At 42.2% G+C, this 19,906-nt stretch overlaps 1 protein-coding gene across 1 annotated transcript in view; it reads right to left on the bottom strand.

Annotated features, from left to right (window-relative positions):
* eps15l1a (epidermal growth factor receptor pathway substrate 15-like 1a) overlaps positions 1 to 19,906 on the bottom strand; it is a gene marked incomplete at its 5' end in the record, with an annotated part of 48,162 nt that overhangs the window by 2,151 nt on the left and 26,105 nt on the right. The window contains 3 exons of the mRNA XM_079266912.1: positions 9,611 to 9,819; positions 17,226 to 17,319; positions 17,537 to 17,682. Coding sequence (XP_079123038.1) covers positions 9,611 to 9,819; positions 17,226 to 17,319; positions 17,537 to 17,682 — 449 coding nt within the window. The remainder of the gene's footprint in view (positions 1 to 9,610; positions 9,820 to 17,225; positions 17,320 to 17,536; positions 17,683 to 19,906) is intronic.

Raw genomic sequence — 19,906 nt, 5'->3', positions numbered from 1 at the left:
TACAGACTTTAGAGCGGTTAAAATATTTTTTGGGACGGTGGCAAAAAAAACAAAACTTGTAGACCAGCTGATATAATCAAACAAAACAACAAAAGGAACTGTATCCGTAAATATCATCAATGATCAGCAATTAGTGTGACAAAAAAACATGGTCAGTAAAAGTTTTGCTCAATTTTTTTCTTTTGTGGTCATCCGATCTGAACCATGTGTTTTGTGATCTGTTGCACCACTACCGCCTTCCTCCCAGCATTTATTTTGTTAAGGAAAACTACAACGAAATATCTTCGCCAACAACCTTTTTTCCGAGACGATGATGATACCGACTGAGACTAAAATTTGGTTAAAAAAATTGTTTTCCCTTTGTTTTTTCCCCTCTCTTGCGCTGTGGTGGCTCTAAATCCGTCTGACTTTTTTGTCTCCGACCTCCGTCCTGACTATTGCGCTATTATAATTCATAAAGTTAGCGGTTAGGTTGGTTGCTTGACACACGCTGCGTTTTGGGGCAGTGCGGATCGGTGCTCATAAGGGGCTGGTGGGCGGGAGTGAATGGCGCATCACTAATGACAACAGATCATGACAAGATAAAATCGTATGTGAAATAAGTTTGGCAAAAATGACAAAACTAAATATTCAATATAATTTCATGACAAAAAAAAGAAAATCACATTTGACACAGGACTAAGAATAGATAAAAAAAATAGCTGTACAAAATTAAGAGAAAAAACAACGACTTGTCGTCGACTAAAACTGGACTAAAGCGCTTTGAGTAAAGTCAGCTAGAACTAGACTGCAGCTATTATGGATAACAATGTGGCTAAAACTAATAAGCATTTTCATCTAAAGACTAAAGGTGCGTTCACACCGGATGAGTCGATTTTTTGACGCGCGTCGAGATTACATACAAAGTCTATGCACAGACGCGATGAGACTGGCGCGCCGCGATTTTGCGGTGGACGCAAAACCGCCAACGCGTGAGTTGAAATTTTTCAACTTCTGCGAAATAATCGCGTGACGCTGTGGCGCGATAGCGTATCAGCGTTGAGTTGCTCCCCCTGTCATCACTGACTTCCTGCCGCTGTTGAATCAGGAAATAAATACTGTAGTAAATACTGTGAAACTCCGTGTGGACGGAGATAGTCCTCATTTTACAGTAAACCCCGGTTTTAAGCAGAAACATATTCGTGTGAATGTAGCTTCAAATTGTATAGACTCAGTGGCCACTTTATTCAGTACACCTGTAAAATGAAATGCAATCCAATACAGCAGTTCTGCAATATATTCTACTTTTACTAAGATAGGTATGTTAAACTGTGATTGAAACAGCGAGGGCCGTATTTATTGAACGACATGTTTGTTAGGGGTGTAACAATACGCGTATTCGTATTGAACTGTTCGGTACGAGGCTCACGGTTCGGTACGCATGATGAACCGAACAATACGTTTTAATAATACGAGTGCATTTGGAAAATGCAGAAGCTTAAATTGTGGGAAATATTATGTTTTCGGGGGAGCCACTGTTCTCAAACTGGCAACCCACATGACGTAACGGACAGCGTGCTCTCTGACACGCCCACCACCAAAGAAAAACATTCTACTCCAGTCGGACACATTGTAGCCACGACACGAAGCTAGCTCGGTGCAGTATGGCGAGTAATAGACGATCCTCCAACGACCTGCAGGTCTGGTGTTTGGAGCCACGTTGGTTTCTCTGTGAACCACGGCGATTGGTACATTCATAGCCGCGGACATGAGACCGGACTCTGTAGTGGTAAACGCAGCTTCATGAACCTGCTGAATGTTATTGAGCCCCGTTAAGAATTCCTTCACGAGCCCATTTCAGCCAAACCATAATTCCCGCTTTGTACAAGAAAACAAAAGCACGAGTGGAGAATCAAATGTCCGAGGCACGCTGTTGCTCTGACAACGGGTCCCTGGACGTCGAGGGTTACACAAAGCTACCTGACTGTAACGCACATCACCTGACCACTGAATGGGTTCACTCATGTTTAGTTCCATCATTGTTCATACTAAAATGATGATGAAGATGTAAGTAACAATACTACATAACATGAAGGAGCAGTTTTTGTTTTTTATGCTTATGTGTTGCTAAGAAGATGGGTCACTCAGGTATAGTTCCATCATTGTTCAAAGTCAAAGAATAACTTTATGATGTTAGTTTTAATGAATAAATATATTTTCAAATCAAGTATATTTCTCTGGCATTTATAGTTTTCTACTGTACCGAAACGTACCGAACCGTGGCTCCATTGTATCGTACCGAACAGTGAATTGTGTGAACCGTTACACCCCTAATGTTTATTGATGAGCTTGTAGTTTGTATGAACTGAACTGCTTTACCCAGTTTACGAACATGAGCGAAAAAAGAATAGGTTTGTGCTGGATTGCATTAGACCAGGGGTCACTAATAGGCGGACCGCGGTCCGGATCCGGACTCAGACGCTGTCCTATCCAGACCCGGACGTATAACTGATGGATAATTGAGAATTATACATTTTGGCGGAGCGCTTCTATTTTAACCTGCACAGCTTTTCTAGCCTTTACGGCACTCGGGCAGCAGTCCAGGAAATACACCTACAAATGACATGCATTGTAAATCATCTCACGTGAAGCTACTCAGCCAATCGAATATCTGTATTCTGAAACGCATCGTGAGCCGAGTGAGATTTACACACCGACAGGAGAGAGAGCGAGAAAGAGCGAGCGAGAGAGAGAGAGAGGTAAGTCGGAGAAGCAGTTTAACAGGGCGTGCTCTAAAAAGAGGAGTGGAACGAGAAAACAGAGCTTTTAACCAAGAATGGACGGACTACTATTTGTTCATTCTTCCTGCTGGCGCTACAAAACAACTCTGTCTCATATGTTCAGATACCGTGGCCATTATTGTAAGCGCCAATGTGAAACGCCACTACGAGACCAAACTTGGATCTTTTGAGCAAACATACCCACTCCAGTCTGAACTGAGGGCAAGATGTTGAGATGTGTATAAAGTTGACTGAGACCGTTAAGGAGAAGAAAAAAAGTTCACTCCAGCCACACTGTCCCTTTTTCCTTTTCATTAATTTTTCTAAAATCAAGCGCTTCCTTTTAAAATGCAAGCTTTTCAAAAATTATTTTTTGTGTATTTGAGCCTTTATTTGACCTGAAATGAGATAAGAACATTTATTTATGTATTATTTATAATCCATCCAGTTAAATTAGATATTATTGTAATGTTCCGGACCTTTGCAGGAGGAGATTTTCTCAATCTGGACCTTTTGGAATTTGAATTGAATACCCCTGCATTAGACTGTACTGTATAGGTGCAAATTCAATGACCAAGGAGTGAATGTTTCCCATATCCATACAGATTGAGATTATAAATATATTGCATATAAATTCATGTGTCACTTCTTTCAGGTTTTCCTCTATATTGTTGATTGTTATTAAGAAGGACGAGCAGTAGAAAGAACACAAATGTTTCAACCTCCCGATCTAAAACGCCATAACATCAGTTTGCTTTATGTGAAGTTCACTGCGTGCTTGATCTCTTACCTTGACTTTGTCCGGTCCTGTCAGAGAGGTGGATTACAGAACAGAGGTATTATAAACCAGACGTCCCTAAACTAGGCTACTGTACAGGACATCAGACTCAGCACACACACACACACACTGTGAAGGGGACACCTGCACTGCTTCTGCTCAGTCCATGTCTTTTGCAACTTTTAAAAATTGTGAGCAAGTGATTCCGCTATCGTCAAACTGCAGGCCAGTTAGTGTTAATTGAAGTGACTTACGATGCTAACGCGCGACTGAGGTCGAAGTAGACACTCACCTGTGACGATAAGCATCATGGTGAAACAAACGGACTGAGGTGAAACAGAAAATTCTGTGAATCCCTTCACATGGTGACAAACAACACCGGGATCTAAAGGACAGAGCAGCTACACAGCAACAGGAGATGTGGCATGCAGAGAAAAAAAAAGATGAAGGAATCCTAAGAAATCTGTCCATTCAAGGATAAGTCTCGTTTTCCTACTTTATGCCCGAGATCGGGCTCATAGCAGATGGAATTACCATTTCATCTAAGCTATTTAAATATATGTAACTGTAGTGGGATTGTTGTGTGACTGGTATTATAGGACTAGCAGTGTAGGGCAGTCAATATTATTGAAAAGCTGACAATGAATCCTAGATCTAAAGTTTACAGTGTCACATCATTTCAACAAGGATACGTTCACATTATGTCAAGTCTGTTTTGGATTGTGTCCCTCATCAATTCCACTGGAAGCAACTAGGATACCAAATCTCAGTGTATTGAGTGGCCATCAGTTTAAAATAATCAATTGTATGTTGGTGTGAACGGCTGGAATGACATGATTTTGTGGGAGTAGATATAGCAGCTTGAGTATGTAATAAATGCATTATTAAATAATATTACCGGTAGTAAAAGCTGAAAGAACGATAAGCTGTGAACGCAGAATATTTAAAATGCTTCACGGTTCACAGGATGTCTTTGAACGGCTGACATATGTTCTAAATGACATGCTTATGCCATGTTCACACCAAACGCGGAATTCATCGCGCCGCATTTTCGCACCGCCGGTCTCCCCAGGGACCATTTGCGTACATTCGCGCGAATCACGCTGGACTCGCCAGAGAGGGGGCGTGGCTTATCGCCCTGAAAGCCGTTCAACTGTCCGCCATTAACCATGGAAAAAACAACCTATATTTCTGCTTAGTACGTGTTGTGGAAGTCACAGATGTTGGGGTCTGACCATATGGCTTAAAAATGTGCTGTGGACAAAGAGAATCAGGCCTTCACTGTTTCAAGCAAAAGTTTCATCCTGATTTGTAGTTTGATAAGAGCAAACCTCCTAGGGAGGAATTTCACACTCGGGTGTAAATTCCCCCCCCCAAAAAAACCATGGTCACCTGAATGCACCGCTGCAATCTCATTGGCCGAAGGCCAAGAGACCCCAGGACCCCTGTGGTTCGACCACTGTTCTACAAAACTACCTGCAGCCCCCACCTCAATGCTTTTTCCCTTCGACCTCGGTTGAGTTAGGGAGCACGCAAACGCTCTCTTCGCCCGGACCCCCCGTCCAGACCACAGACGATCCAGCTTCCCCGCCAGCGCGACGCTGGCCACGAGGAAGCAACGGCCCTTCTCCCCTCCTCAAACCCTGTCAGGTCACAAGCCATTTCGCTGGATGAAACAGCCGTGTTCCACGCCGAGTAAAGGCCCACTCAGCCCGCGAGACGAATCCGCATCCGCGATCCGCTCTCTGCTTTTTGCTTCTTTTTCTTTTTGTGCACACATTCCGGCGAAGGAAAGACGACCAAGCCTCCCTCCTTCGCCGACGATTCCCGGTAAGACGCACGGACCACGCCGTCAGCCGAAGTTAGATCACCCTCCCTGCAGCGAGGATAGATCACGTCTGCGTTTCGCTCCAGAGCGAGCTCACGCCATGACAACACAGCGCCGGCAAAGCCGCGTTGCAAGCAAGCCCCCCCTGCTCCCCCTTCCTGCCGAGGAAACGGACCACTTTGCCACGAACACTTCAACGTTGCAACGAAGCATCGACAAGTAAGATTCTTGGCATCTGGGCATAGCTTAGCTTAAATTAACTTAAATTTAATTCAGGCCATTCATTTATACGTTGATATTCCCGTGTTTTTCTGTGTTTAAGTTACTGTCGCGTGATATTGAGATATTACGCAACTCCTTACGGAGCAGAGAAGTTCCGTTGCATTGTGTATGAACTGCTATGACTGTTTGCTTGGGATTTATTTGATTTATTTTCATGTTTTATTACACTTCGTGTGGTATTCTCTCCTCATTTAAATCAGCTCTGTGAGTGAAGTGTGGAATCTCGGCTATCGTACATAACTGTTGGCAGTTCTACCGACAGCGGCACGTTGTGTACGATACGGCCAGCGATCCCCATTATCACTACAACGCGGACCGCACGCAGAAGTTTGATTCATGACCCCCACCTTTGCTCTCTTTCTTCTCTCTGCCCCTGGGGAAACCCCGTTCAAACGATCGCCTCACATCACGTGCTGCCCAGGCACACGTGATTACATCCAGCAGTCTCACTGCCATTTTGGCCCGCGTCACTCGACTCCGCCATCTTTGTAGTTTTTAGCTGTAGTATCTTAAGGCCCCTCCCCTTTTGTCCGCGTCACTCGACGCCGCCATCTTTGTAGTCTTTAGCGGTAGCTGTAAGACTCTCCTTCCTTTTCACCCACAGACCCACACACACACACACAGACGTACACCCTCATCCATTTTATTCATTCTTTAGTTTAGGCATATAAAATTGTATGATAACGTTTGTTGGTTGCAATATTAATTGATTTGATCATTTATTATTTTGATTTAATAAACTCTGTTATACTTTAAGGAGCAGTCGTCTGTGATTACTTGTGCATATGTATTTGATAAGACTGTATGTAGTAGCCTGTGCTCGAACTTAAAACCCTTCACTGTCACTGAATGTATAGTCATACGCAGACTATTGACATTATGCGTGACTACTAATTATGAGACTTAGTTTTATCGTTTGGTTATTGGTCCCTGTTCGCAGGGTGGTGCCCCGTTGTTATTAATAGTCATTAATAATTGTTACATACATCAATAATTCTATTGATGTCAAGAATTCAGTTTCTTAAATGCTGATAACCCAAACACGCTCCTTTAGATCCCAACACAGATATCCCGGGAAACTAAACGCCGTCATGTCTGGGTTCATAATATTGTTCAGAGGAGCTCCGTGGATTTTATCGAAGTGTATTCATTGTGTCTAACAAGCCACACGTCGCTGTTTACTACAGCTGTATGAAAACAAAATAAACTGATTTGGCTGTGATTTAACAGCAATAAACCGACAAAAAGGGACTCCGAAATAACTACGTAATGATGCCGATTTGTAGGCTATTTGTCTTCTCAATGGAGTGGATGGATCGGTGCTAGGCTATGATAACATTGTAGCAGTTCCACCAACACTCCATAAACGTCATGTAGACGTAAATACAGCAGCGTCTATTCGTTGTTTGTACCATATGGTTTACACACACACATTTATACACATAGTTTGGTCCGGCCTCTATTGATATGAGGTATCGTAGAGCTCTGGTGAACACAGACGGCTACAGGATTTATTTCCTGATTCAACAACGGCAGGAGGCCAGTGATGACAGGGGAAGCAACTCAACGCTAATAGGCTATCGAATATTTTGCCAAAGTTGAAATATTTCAACTCACGCGTTTGGGGCCATTTGGTGTTGGACGCGAATTCGCATCAATTGCGCCATCGCAAATTCACGCCGCGCCAGTCTCATCGCGTCTGTGCATAGACTTTGTATGTAATCTACTCGCGCGAATAATTCGCGCCACGTTTGGTGTGAACGCACCATTATGCATTTATTTTGAGTAACTATTTAATTTATAGCCAGTAAAGAGGTCAGTTTGTATCCGAGGTTCCATGAAAAACAGAATGCAGATTAAAGGTGTGGAAGTAAGCTTGAGATGGCACTATTAGAAATTTGGGTTCCAAAGGTATTGTTCCTGAAGGGCTGAGGTTCTACCCAGAACCATTTGCTTCTGAAGAACCCTTTTCTGAAGAAAGGGTTTTTATGACTTCTTTGTAAGAGTTACGGTTCCATTAAGAAACCTTTTTGTGAGAAGAACTCTTTTTAAAAGAAAGGGGTGGTGAAAGCAGTCTCTACAGTCTTTTCCTTTTCATAGAGGCTTGGAACAAGCTTCACACTGAAGTGGGTGCGTGAGTGGATTTCGTAGCGTGGCTCAAGCATTTTAACCAGATTTTGAAATCTTTTGTTTTCCACACTGGAGTGTCTCCCGTCGCTGACAGACGGGGATGGTGGCTCTTCATATGTGTGGACATGCCGATGCATTGCAGTTGTCGTGCGTTTCTTTCTCTTTAAATAACGCCTACATACCGTAACGGTTTCGTCCGTCATTATAAGTTACAGGGAAGACAAAATGCTTCCAAACTTGCGACTTAAATGACGCCGGGGGCTTCTTGAGTTCCTCCACTCGCCATGACTTTCGCCGTTAAATGCTTTTAACCTGCTCCGTTCACGTGAACACACTACTGCTTTATATCTGTTCACTGACACTCTGCATTGATATTCGGGGACTTGTTACTTGAAAAGGAACAGCAGCAGTATAACTTTATTACAGACTGTGATGATTAAACTGTAAAAAAGAAAGAAAAAAAAATACTCAATTGATCCGCGGTTCACGAGTGATCCGAACCGTGAGGGCTGATCCGAACTAGACAGTGAATACACCTCGATATTATGTTATGAACCCAGACATGACGGCGTTTAGTTTCCCAGGATATCTGTGACTTCCACAACACGTACTAAGCAGAAATATAGGTTATTTTTCCATGGTTAATGGCGGACAGTTGAACGTCTTTCAGGGCGATAAGCCACGCCCCCTCTCCGGCGCGTCCAGCACGATTTGCGCGAATGAACACAAATGGTCCCCGCCGTTTTGACCGGCAGAGCGAATGACACAAATACGACACAAATACCCATATTTGGGTTCTCTGGAGAACTTTTCATATGGGGTTCTGGTTGGAACCTTTTAACCTTTGTTGGTTCTAGATACAACTTCTATATTTTAGGGTTCAAGGTGCGACGATCCGAAAAGTTCTACTAGGAACCAAAAAAGCGCTCTCCTGTGAGAACAAGTCGAAGAACCCTATGGGGTTCTAGTTAGTGCCTTTATTTCTAAGAGTGCGGTGGTGAGATAAGGCAAACTAAAGTGACTTAATAAAACATCCAGAACAAGAACAGACAGCAGAGTTAAAGCATCGATCAACACGCGCACACACACACACAGGTCATGCAGGGCAGACAGACTCAAGAGCTGAGTTGAGTGGTGATACTGCTGTGTCTCATGTAAATGAAATCAGACTCAATAGTTAGATAATAGACTGTGACCCTTATGCCAACATACAGCTGACATTAGCCCTCATACATTTGTCAGGGTTTCCCCGGACTTTCATAAAGACGGATATTCTTCCCGCCAAAACAAAAAAGAATGACAGCTCTGACACAGCCTTAATTAAAGGTAATTCCAAGCCTCCAGAAAACTATACAGTCACAGCACCAGGCTGTTAGTCAAGAAATAGTGCCAGCACATAACCCCCTGAAATCAATATCACAGTGTTAACTATCTAATATATATATATTAGCTGTTATTAATATATATATATTAGCTGTCGTTAATTGTTGTTAATAAGCATTCTCCTTATGTGGTTGTGCCCACATTGTGATCAGATCTCAATATGCAAACAACAAACATGCCTTTCTTATTAACTGATTCAGATGTCAAGTAGGGAGATGAGGTCACTGTTGTAAAATCAGTAATCAGATTCAAACCCCAAAACATGTTGTTTAAAGACAGTCTCGACTGAGATGCATTCATACGACAGATATATCCTGTGAGCACTTTCAGCACTTAAAAGTGAACTTGAGGCCCGCCAAGTTCACCAGAACTTAAGTCAGGTGACTGTGCAGAGAGGCGTGGCCTCGTCTACACACAGACAGTTTTAACAGTATCACCCTCTCAACTTACAGAACTCAAGTCTACAAAATCCGAGGCGAGGTCTTTAGGGTCTTTACTTGATGCCGAGGACGGGGCGAAGGGGTCTTTGCCGCTGAACGGGTCTCCCAGGCCCTTTTTACTCTGAAACGGGTCGATGGCGTCGCCAGCGAACGGCTGGAAGGGGTCGCATGGTTTGGAAGGGTCCGCTGTGCCAGACGTGCTCACTGGTGTGCTCTTACCTGAAGACATAAAACACAAGAGGTAAGCATCGTCCCGGGGAAGTTTTCTTTTCAACCATACCGACAAATGCTGGCTGAATAAAACAGCAACTTGTTCAGAGCCCTCATGTGACGAACCAATCGAATATAAGACTAAAATCTGAAATAATGCATGCTGCGTTTTTTGCACCCTAAAATCCATTGTTGTCAATATAGACGCGTGGAACACATGATCAAAAGTGCGAGAGACACCGTAACGGTGTGCAAGCCTTCACAAGCGCCTACGGCTGAACCCAGAGATTAAAATGTTCAACTTTTGGAACGCTGCAGAGCTCACCGCATGTCGTGTGATGAGGAACAACCAATTACAGCCAGCAGATATATTTTTCTTTCTTCTGTAAATATCCGTCTATCGTAAATATATGAAGGTTAATTATTTTAGTGCAGGGCTACCCGAAGCTTTACGATCCGTCTAACGACGTCACAACATCCGTTTGAAAGGTCAGCCAAAGTGAGAACAGACAAATGGAATCGCAGATTGTATATGAAGTGGACGTAGTCATCGTGACCGTTTTGAAGCCTCGAGTTTGGCGATTTCGCCGTCGCCATCTTGGATTACAGCTGTTGCCGTTGTTATTGTTTTTTGCAGCCAATGAATGGAAGTTATCATATTTAGAATGCGGAGGAGTGACGTAGAGACGCTGTAACAGCTAGTAGTAGCGGCAGCGACCTGTCAATGACAGTAAGCCCCGCCCTAAAGCATACCCTGCTTTATGGTCTATTTGACTCTAAATGGACCACAATTTACTAAATGAACATCATGCTGTATTGAAGAAGACAAAACTAGAGATTGAGACCATAAACTCATGTTTACTGAGGTAATAAATCAAGAGAGAAGTAGAGTCATTTTCTCATAGACTTCTATACAACTAGGGTTGGGCACCGAAACTCGGTGCCAGTATGGAACCGGTTCCTATACGTTCGGTACCTACCGGACCGAAACGTAACGCAGATTTCGGTGCTTCATTTCGGTGCCTGCGCCGATTGAAATACTTTTTTGACACTCCTCTGATGACTCCGTCCTGGCAGCAGGACTCGGTCCTCCGCTCCTCACTCATAGTATTATTACAACGGGGTACGTAGCGCTGTCGCTCATAAGCACAACAACACAGGCACGCGAAAGCTTCTTCTTCTCCTCCTTTGAGGTGTACTGGCGGTTGGCAAACGACGAATTGGCGCATTACCGCCACCAACTGGTAAAATAAAATAAGTCATGAGACGTGTCGTATTTTGCCAGAGGAGGAAAATATGCTCATATTTCTGCAAAATAATTGCTGCAGTGTGTGTACAAAGTGTGTGTGTGTTTTGTATTTATTTATATTTATTTAAGTATACTGTAAACTGTTAACAGTTAACATATTGTTCATAGTTAAAAAGTTTGAAGCTGTAGTTTGAAGCAAAGTGTTTTGTATTTATTTATATTTATAGTATACTTTAACAGTTAATATATTGTTCAATTTGAAGAAAAAAGTATCGGTTCAGGCACCGTTCAGGCACCGGTATCGTTTTAAAAGTGTCGTTTTAGCACCGGTATCGGAAAAAACCCAAATGATACCCAACCCTATATACAACCAGAGGAGTCGCCCCCTGCTGGCCAGTAGAGAGAATGCAAGTTTTAACACTTCCCCATCGGCTTCACTCTGCAGAACCAGAGGTTGCCGCCTGAAGGGAATTAAATTGCTGGAAATCCATTTGTCTTTGTTGTGACTCTTTAGTTTAGTCAGTGAGGCTTGCCGCTAAATGTCCACAACTTTATCATCATCGCAGCGTGCAGGTTTCGGTTGCTTGGTGGCAAGCGTAACAGGAGCGCAACCTCCCAAGCATCTTTGATAAAAGGATGAAAGCCGCACTAACTAAAACATGTTATATCAGAAGCTTCAGGTCTCACGTATCTCAAGAGGAGGAAGTAAAGCAAGTAAAGTGCATGTGTTCACTGATAACTGAGAGATATAATGACTCAGCACTGCCGCCTGCAAGACTAATTCACACCTCAGTGAACTATGTTGATAACGCAGGATCTGATTTGATCAGTTCTGGATTAAAAACACACACGCATTACATTTTCTAGTTCTCACAGCTGTGCCCACGCCCTGCTTCCCTGCCGCTGTCACCTCAAAGACAGCTACCAGCTTTTGAAAGCCACACGAGTTTCACCTCCACGTGCGGCACACCAAAGCAATTCACATCGAGTTCCAACGCAACGTCTTTCACATGCTGGCATCCTCCGCTGGTGTAGGAAATAACATGCAGAGAAAGACAACAACCCAAATCAAAAGAGATAGCCACAACCCACGGAGCCATTCTCAACGGTTTCCTGGTGAAACACTTGGGTTTCTGCCCACATTACCAACTGTTGGTTCACCAATTTACCAACTAGACAAACAGACTTCTGTTGTTCATGTTCTTAGACCACACATTCACATGCACGGCAATAGTCCACATAGATTTATCAATGCTATATTTGCAATGCTAAGGCTGCAATTCACCATCTATTTAACCACCTGTTGATCATTTTCTTGATTCACATTTGGACTGTAGAATATCATCTATATTAACTGTTTGACTCACAGTTAAACCCCCCAAATATTCAGTTTACAATTATATAAAAGAGAAAAAGAAGAACATTCTCCAGGGGAGTGGCTGGAACTCGAGCCACTTAGTGTTTTTTGTTTGAAAAATGACTTCAACGGTTGATTATTAAAATAGTTGCAGACTAATTTCCTGTCAATCAACACATTGTTTCAGCTCTATATAAAACAAATTTTGGATCAGATCTTTTCTGCATCAAGAGGGAAGAAATGTGTAGCAAATAAAAAAAGCTAATTAAAGTATTGAGCATAGAAGTACATCATTTAGGTTAGGATTAGAAATAAGGGTTCCAAAAGACGTTCTTGCTAAGGTTCTAAACAGAAACATTTGATTGTGATGAAATGATTTTTTCAAGGGTTCTTTGTGAGACTATGGGTTCCATTGAAGAACCCTTTTCATCCAAAGAGCACTTCAGTTCTCAAAGGATTATTCAAAGCAGGGATGTTAATAGAGAACGCCCACAATCCAACAACAAACTCGCAAAAAATCTAATAGTGAACCATGATTATTGTGCGTTGCCCTGCACAGCATCAACTCTGGCCCTTTGAAGTTCGAGATGAAATATATAAGGGTTCTCAGTGGAACCCCCTGGGTGGGTTCCAGATGAACCCCTTGGAATATAAAAGGGTTCTCGATTCAACCCCCTGGGTGGATCCTTGATAGCACCCTTAGATGGTGGAAAGCTTCTTGATAGAACCTCCAAAGAGGGTTCCAGGTGGAACCATTACACCATAGAAGGGTTGTCTGTAGAACCTCTCATATTCTAGATAGCGCCTGTATTTCTTAGTGTATCTGTGACAAAACAGATCAACTGAAATGCCACTGGCTCATTTTCTTAACTTGGAATTCACTTGTCACATTTTCAGATATCTGATTAGAATTACAATGCATTAAGACTCTTACAGAGGCCATTAAATGAGTCAGTATAAGTGAAGACTTGAAGAGGTGTAATAGCCATGCTCTGCCTGAAGACTAAACAGTCAAATATTTCACAGAACATAACAAAAAACGAATTATATAGTATAAAACACTGTGTAGGTAGTTTATCAGACTCAGTGATGCTTTAGAACCACCGACAGAAACAATTATAGAACACAACATTATCATGTCATCGTGACGGCAGTTTGTGTTATTAACAGGGAGTTGAAGCTGGCCCTGGCAGAGGATCGTGGGAACGTTAAGCGCACACCATGTTGATTGTATAGGTGTTAAAACCACAGGACCAGTCAAACCGTTGTCATACAACGCACACATACGTATTTACTTCTATTACCCAGATACCTCGGCCGATCGGGGTGAGCAGTTCATTTCACACTCCACGCTGAGCAAACCTGCATGCCTGGCAATCAGTTTTTTCCTCTTTCGGTAAACTGCGCGCACACACACACTTGAGAAACCACAAACGAGCTCCACCCTGTTCTAAAATAATCCACATCAGTGGCATCAAATTTCTATGTCTATCACAGGATTGTACGTGCATTATTTCAGCTACTGGAAACAATACAGCTACAGCAATGTGTCTTTAATTATGACACTTTACTTGTAGCAGTGTATCGCTGCAGCCGTGACCCATTCACACCTTGTCAGGCGATGGGGGAAAGTGACAGAGCATGCATGTGTATGTGCACGTGTGTGAAGAAGAGTGAAATAAAAGACCTGAAGAATGGAATTGAATAAAGGAAGAGGAGGACAATTGTTACAGTGTTGGCATTCGCCTGCTGCACACAGCCTGACCTTCTGTGAACCACTCAGGCACACACACACACACAAGAGAGAGGAAGCAAGTTAGGGTGTGTCTGCAAACAACAGGCCAAGCAAACCGCACATTTTTGCTCTCAACATCACCTTTACGAGTGCTCGCAAACAGAGCAGCGGTTTGTGAACAACCATGATATAAAAATCAATGCAAAGACCTTTGAAAAAAGAATAAACGTGAATTTGAGGCGTTGCACAGCGACGATGAACCGGACAGACAGCTGCTGGAGTTTAACCGACGCTGAAACAGACTTCTCTCTAGCTCCGTTCTACAACCACTGACTCAGCAAAGCATGTGGGTTCTTGTAACAGCAGCAAGCGTGGCCACAGTTCAGGTTGAAAACACAGATTCTAGGCAACCGTGGCTCGCAATATAAGCACCAAGTCCCGAGGGACCATGTTGTGGTGTCCCTAAAATACATTTTGGACCCTTTGTGATCATGACATCCATTCATAAAGAAATCGGCACAATTAGAAGCATTAAATGCAACATTTTCTACTGGGCTGTCTTTTACATTTGTAGCTTGTTGGGGATAAATGGAGCAAGAACTATGTATTTGGCCACCGTGGCTGAAGAAACACAGAAACAAACTACAATCACCGCCCCGTGGTTACTAAAGTCTACATCCACGTCTGTTCGAAACGCCATCACTTCATCATTATATTATGCCACATTTCTTTGTGGCATTTGCATGTTCTTGTGTGTTAATGGCATGTCAATGCCCTATGTCAAATCAAATATGTGGATTTCCATACCGGACCGGCCGAGGCCCGGGTTTACAACTAGATGGAAGCAGATGATCGGCTGTGGCGACGCCAAACGGGAACAGAGGAAAGAAAAAAAGATATTTAGATAAAATTATCATAATTATCATATTAATTCAAAAACTCATTTTGTGAGGTCAGAGTGACCTTTGACCACCAAAATCGAATTGAAAGACGGCCGGATGTGGCTGGCACGGAGGCATAAAAAGAATGTATCTATAATTAAACATATCTGCTGCTGCCTGCCCACTTGCACTATTGTATACTGTGTATTTTATATGTTTATGGTGTGCTGTATCATGTGTATTGTATGTACCTTGCTTTCCACTGAGGTAGACAAATAAAGTCAATGTAGTTCTCGAAAAGATAACTTGTGAAGGAAATGAATTGATGCGATGATCAATTAAAGTCTGAGCTGTGAGAAATGCAAACTTCAAAACTCACAAGACTCGCTATTGTCAGTATAAGAGGGTATAAAAGCCTCAATAAGGCATTCACAGTGCGCTGCTGGTTAAGTGCTTGAATTGACAAATAACACACAGTATACAGTGTGTGATAGCGATGGCTTTTTATCTTCTCTGTGCCCACAATGAGTCTTTCCTGTTTACACAGCAGAGCACAGTTTAAAAAAAGAAGAAAAAAAATGTTCTCTCGTTACAGAAAAGCCAACGTGTATATTTCATCACCGCTATACACAATGTTAAAGTGTCCATTCAAAAAGGTCCTTCATTCTAAGATGAAATAGTTTTTTAGTTATTTAGGCTTGCCTTTTGCATGGGGTTACTTCTTTTTTTCATAGTGGGCTATTTGATCTATTTTTAATTGCTGAAAAGAAGTGTAAAATCAACTAAGATCCTAGGTATCCATTAAAGGCACAATATTGACAATATATACATCTAAGGTACATGTAAAACTATGACCCATTAGAAGTGTGCATCTACAGAGGTTCTGCCCTCTGCCTGGATTTTCTTTTCATTTTGCTGTTCAGGACGTTACTAGGCGTAACGTCCAGGTATCAGATAGATCGGAAGCAAGCATCCAAGAGGAAGCTCCAAAAATGGCAAACACAGGAAATCGCAAAAAATATAAACAACACAAATGTAGCGAGGCAAAATTCCAAGTTGACAAAGCTCAATTCAAAATGTCTGTCACCCGCTGACGAGCCCAGTGGTGTAGGGGGCGTGGCTTCTGGTGTCGTTGAGCCGGGGAGGAGGGGCAAACGTTTACAAACCGCAATTGTCATTGTGCCTTTAACGGTCCCACATTGTAAAAAGGGAGATTTCCATTTCTTTTTAATCAGGTCTAAGTGCTATATAAATAGTGTGAACAGCTCAAATCATGGAGAAATGAACCCCGTACAGCCCGTATTCAACCAACTGTGCCTTTAAATGACGTCACAACTATTTACAATATGTAGACCATTTCCATGACCATGAACCCAGAGACAGAATTATCACCAACTCTGCAGGATTAGTATTTTCACTCTTTTCTCTCCACTCCATCTTTTATTTAATTTCATTTACTTTAGAATTTCTTGTCTAAAGTTTTTTCTGCTCACAGTCCATGAAAACGCACGCACCCAGCAGGGCGGTGACTACGGGCATGATGGTGATGTGGTAATCGCACAAAAAAAAAACATCATGTATGTTGTCCCACTTCCTTTTTCCACCAGAGTATGTTCTCTCATCACTTGTCTTTCTAAACTATTTCTAAGCTAAATGAGTGTCCATGAATATAATAGACCAGCGGTTCCCAACCTCTTTTCCTTGAAGCGTATTAAACGAGTCTCTTTTTGTTAAATCAACTTCCTTTAATGAATATAACTCGTCAGTTTCCTCAACATAAAAGAAGCGATAACGTCTTGACTGATTTTGCTTTTGGATTTTACCAAACTCAGAAACAAATGTAATGCTACACATGGTATAATGCAAACAATAACAGTATTGCCTGATCCCCATTTGCAACTCTGCAGAGAAACTAAGTTTGAACTAAATGTTTTGAGTTTAGAGCGAGGACAAAAAAAAAATTGTTGATATGGAGACTTTTGTATAATTTAGGGTTTGGGTTATTATGTGTATTATTGTGATTTGAGCTATTCATCTGCAAATCTAATTTTGACAACCTCAAACAAATCCTGGAGCACCCCCTTTGATCTTTGGGGGGCACAGACCCCAGGTTGGGGACCACTGTACTCGACAGTACAATAACAAAGCCAATATTTAAGAAAGATTCAAAAGCCTGTCGAGTGTGACACTCACCACTGGGGGGTTTGGGCCTCAGGGGAACACTTTTCTTCGGTGGCAGAGCTGGCGTGTCATTCTTCCTGCTGAATGGGTCGTCCACAAACACCGGCTGGAAAGAACGAGTGAAAGGAAGAACATGTGGTTGATTAGCAGTCAGCTGCACTTTCAATATACTAGAATCTGACAGTCCGTGACACAACTGGAGAAATGATGGCATCAGGAAACACTTCAACTTATCAGTTTGTGCCAATTGTGCCAATACGGCATTTTACGGTACATATCTGCACTAAAAAAGTGATTTCAGGATGAGTGTTGGCCTCTGGTACCTTCTGGTAGTCTGGCAGCCAGCTGGCCCTGCCTTCAAAAGGGTCTCGAGGCTTCGACATGAGGCTGAAGTCTGCAAATCCTGCAGAGCTGTTGCTGCTGCTGTTGAACGAACTGCTGCCGAACGGGTCCAGCGTGCCAAACAGGTCTGAAAAAAGTAACAATGTATTCACATCAACAAGCTCTTTTACACGCAGTGAACACAATTACTAGCTACCTTGAAATGTTCAGTGTTGTTGAGACCACTTTTCTTCTACTTCGGCACGTTTGAGCTGACAAACACACACGGAGGAGCAACAGTACGGCTTACACCTCACAGATGCAATGCAACACCAACGCAAACTACAGCAAAGATGACCAAAAGATGACTAGCTGTCACGGTGTCAGCTACAATTCAATATCTAATTTGCACTTTTACTGTATTTTTTTCAAAACATTTTTTGTTTTTAAATTCAGCCGGGTTAATGTTCCTAGTGCATTTAAGGAGGCAAGAGTTGCATAAAAATGAAGGAAAGGGTCGGGTAGTCAATCCTTCCTGTGGTATCAAAGACTCAGGACTAGTTCTAGATGACCAGCTTGGTGCTGATTGAAATTCACACAATATTATTCATAAAAACAAAAAACGGGGTTTAGAAAAGCATGTTCCATAAAACCGGCCTTGTTTACCTCAATGAGGTTCAGTAGCTTATAAACAGATACTGTACAGTTCTACTCGACACTCAAAAGACATTTGTTATAATAAGTCAGTACAGTAAATAGTACATTTAGGGGGCCAAGTGGATGTTTGTTTCCACCAGGCACTTCACGTGGATTGGATGGACATGAGGTCACAGTGACCTTTGACCACCAAAATCTAATCAATTCATCCTCGAGTCCAAGTGGACATTCGTGCCACAGTTGAAGAAATCCCCCCCCCCCCCCCCCCCACAGACTCCTGAGATATTGCATTCAAGAGAATGGACGAGGCGGACGGACGTGGACTGACAACCCAAACAAATAATGCCTCGGGCCATAAAGAACTCTTCGTTTTTTACCAAACTTATGGTGTGGCTCCAGAGATGGTGATTTCGGTCAGTCGGGTCACAACTTTGGTCCAGACTGAAATATCTCAACAACGACTAAATGATATGAATGATATGAAGAGGAGGACGAATAGGAAGAGGAAGACAAAGAGTGGAAATATCTGATGAAATGTGAGCAACAGTCATAGACCATGTTATAGTCCACGGACTGACAATGAGGGAAGCAGGACTTAGACTGCACCCCAATTTGAGCCGATTTTCTGTGTCCACCATAGTAAGGACATTCAGAGAAGAGAACAGGTACAGTATGCTACTGTATTTTTGTAATTACAAATTGACTGTACTACACTATATGCAGCTGTTTCAATAGACATTTGTAAAGTTCATCACTGTATGTATTGTACTGCATGAATATTGTTTGTAACTTCACATCTACTTTTTGTAGAACTGCAAGGCTGCCACATGCAGGTGGAAGGAGAGCTATATTCACTCAGGAGCAAGAGACCGTTATAGTGGGCATGCTCCTTCAAGATAATCTAATACGACTCAGAGAAATCCAGGAACGAGTGATACAAGACAACACACACTTCCAGGGAATCGACAGTGTACAATAAACACATTGTAGGCCTTGAACATGGTGCTTTCTATTTGTTACAGTAACAGTACTGACTGCTCAATAGATTTTGACTGGTTGCAGGTTCATATCAACAAAGAACAATAATTACAGTATCACAGAGACAAAGGACATGTTTGTGAGATGCAGGGTACAGTACTGTACAAATAGGGCTACAAGGAGGAGGAAGAACAAAAGAAATTGCAAAGAGCAAAGCACAGTAGTCATTTCTGATCAATTTTGAGCGACTGTAATAGAACATGTTTTCGTTCATGTGAAATTAGTTTTGAGATTAAAATCTACTTCTCCCTGAGAACTATATGTTTTGAACAATGTGTTTTCTATTTATTGGTGTATTGTTTACTGACTGCTTGATAGTGTATATTATTTTGATCACTTTGTTTATGATTTGAGAGCAGTGTTTGATTTTGAGTACAGGTAAAACTGTTTTGAGGCGAAAGTTTCATTTTGCAAGAGGATTCAGAGGTTTTGTAAATCGTGCTTGAAGATGAGGTTTTGTGTTTACAGTTTTGAGAGAATGGGTGACCGTTTCAAGAAATTTGTCTTAGCAATCGAGAAAAACTGTAAGCAATTATAGGAAATGCTGTAAACCAATGAGAAAGACTTTTACGGCAATATTGGATGTTGGCGAGCACAAAGACTGACTGATTCCATTCATTTATTTTCAAAGAAAACACATGATGTCTAAAGCCACTTGTGAGGCAACACAGAAATAA

Source organism: Melanostigma gelatinosum (genome assembly GCF_949748355.1).
Source record: "Melanostigma gelatinosum genome assembly, chromosome: 4".
Taxonomy (NCBI): domain Eukaryota; kingdom Metazoa; phylum Chordata; class Actinopteri; order Perciformes; family Zoarcidae; genus Melanostigma; species Melanostigma gelatinosum.
Note: the sequence above shows the minus strand (reverse complement) of the source record. Positions and strands in the feature narration are given on the sequence as shown.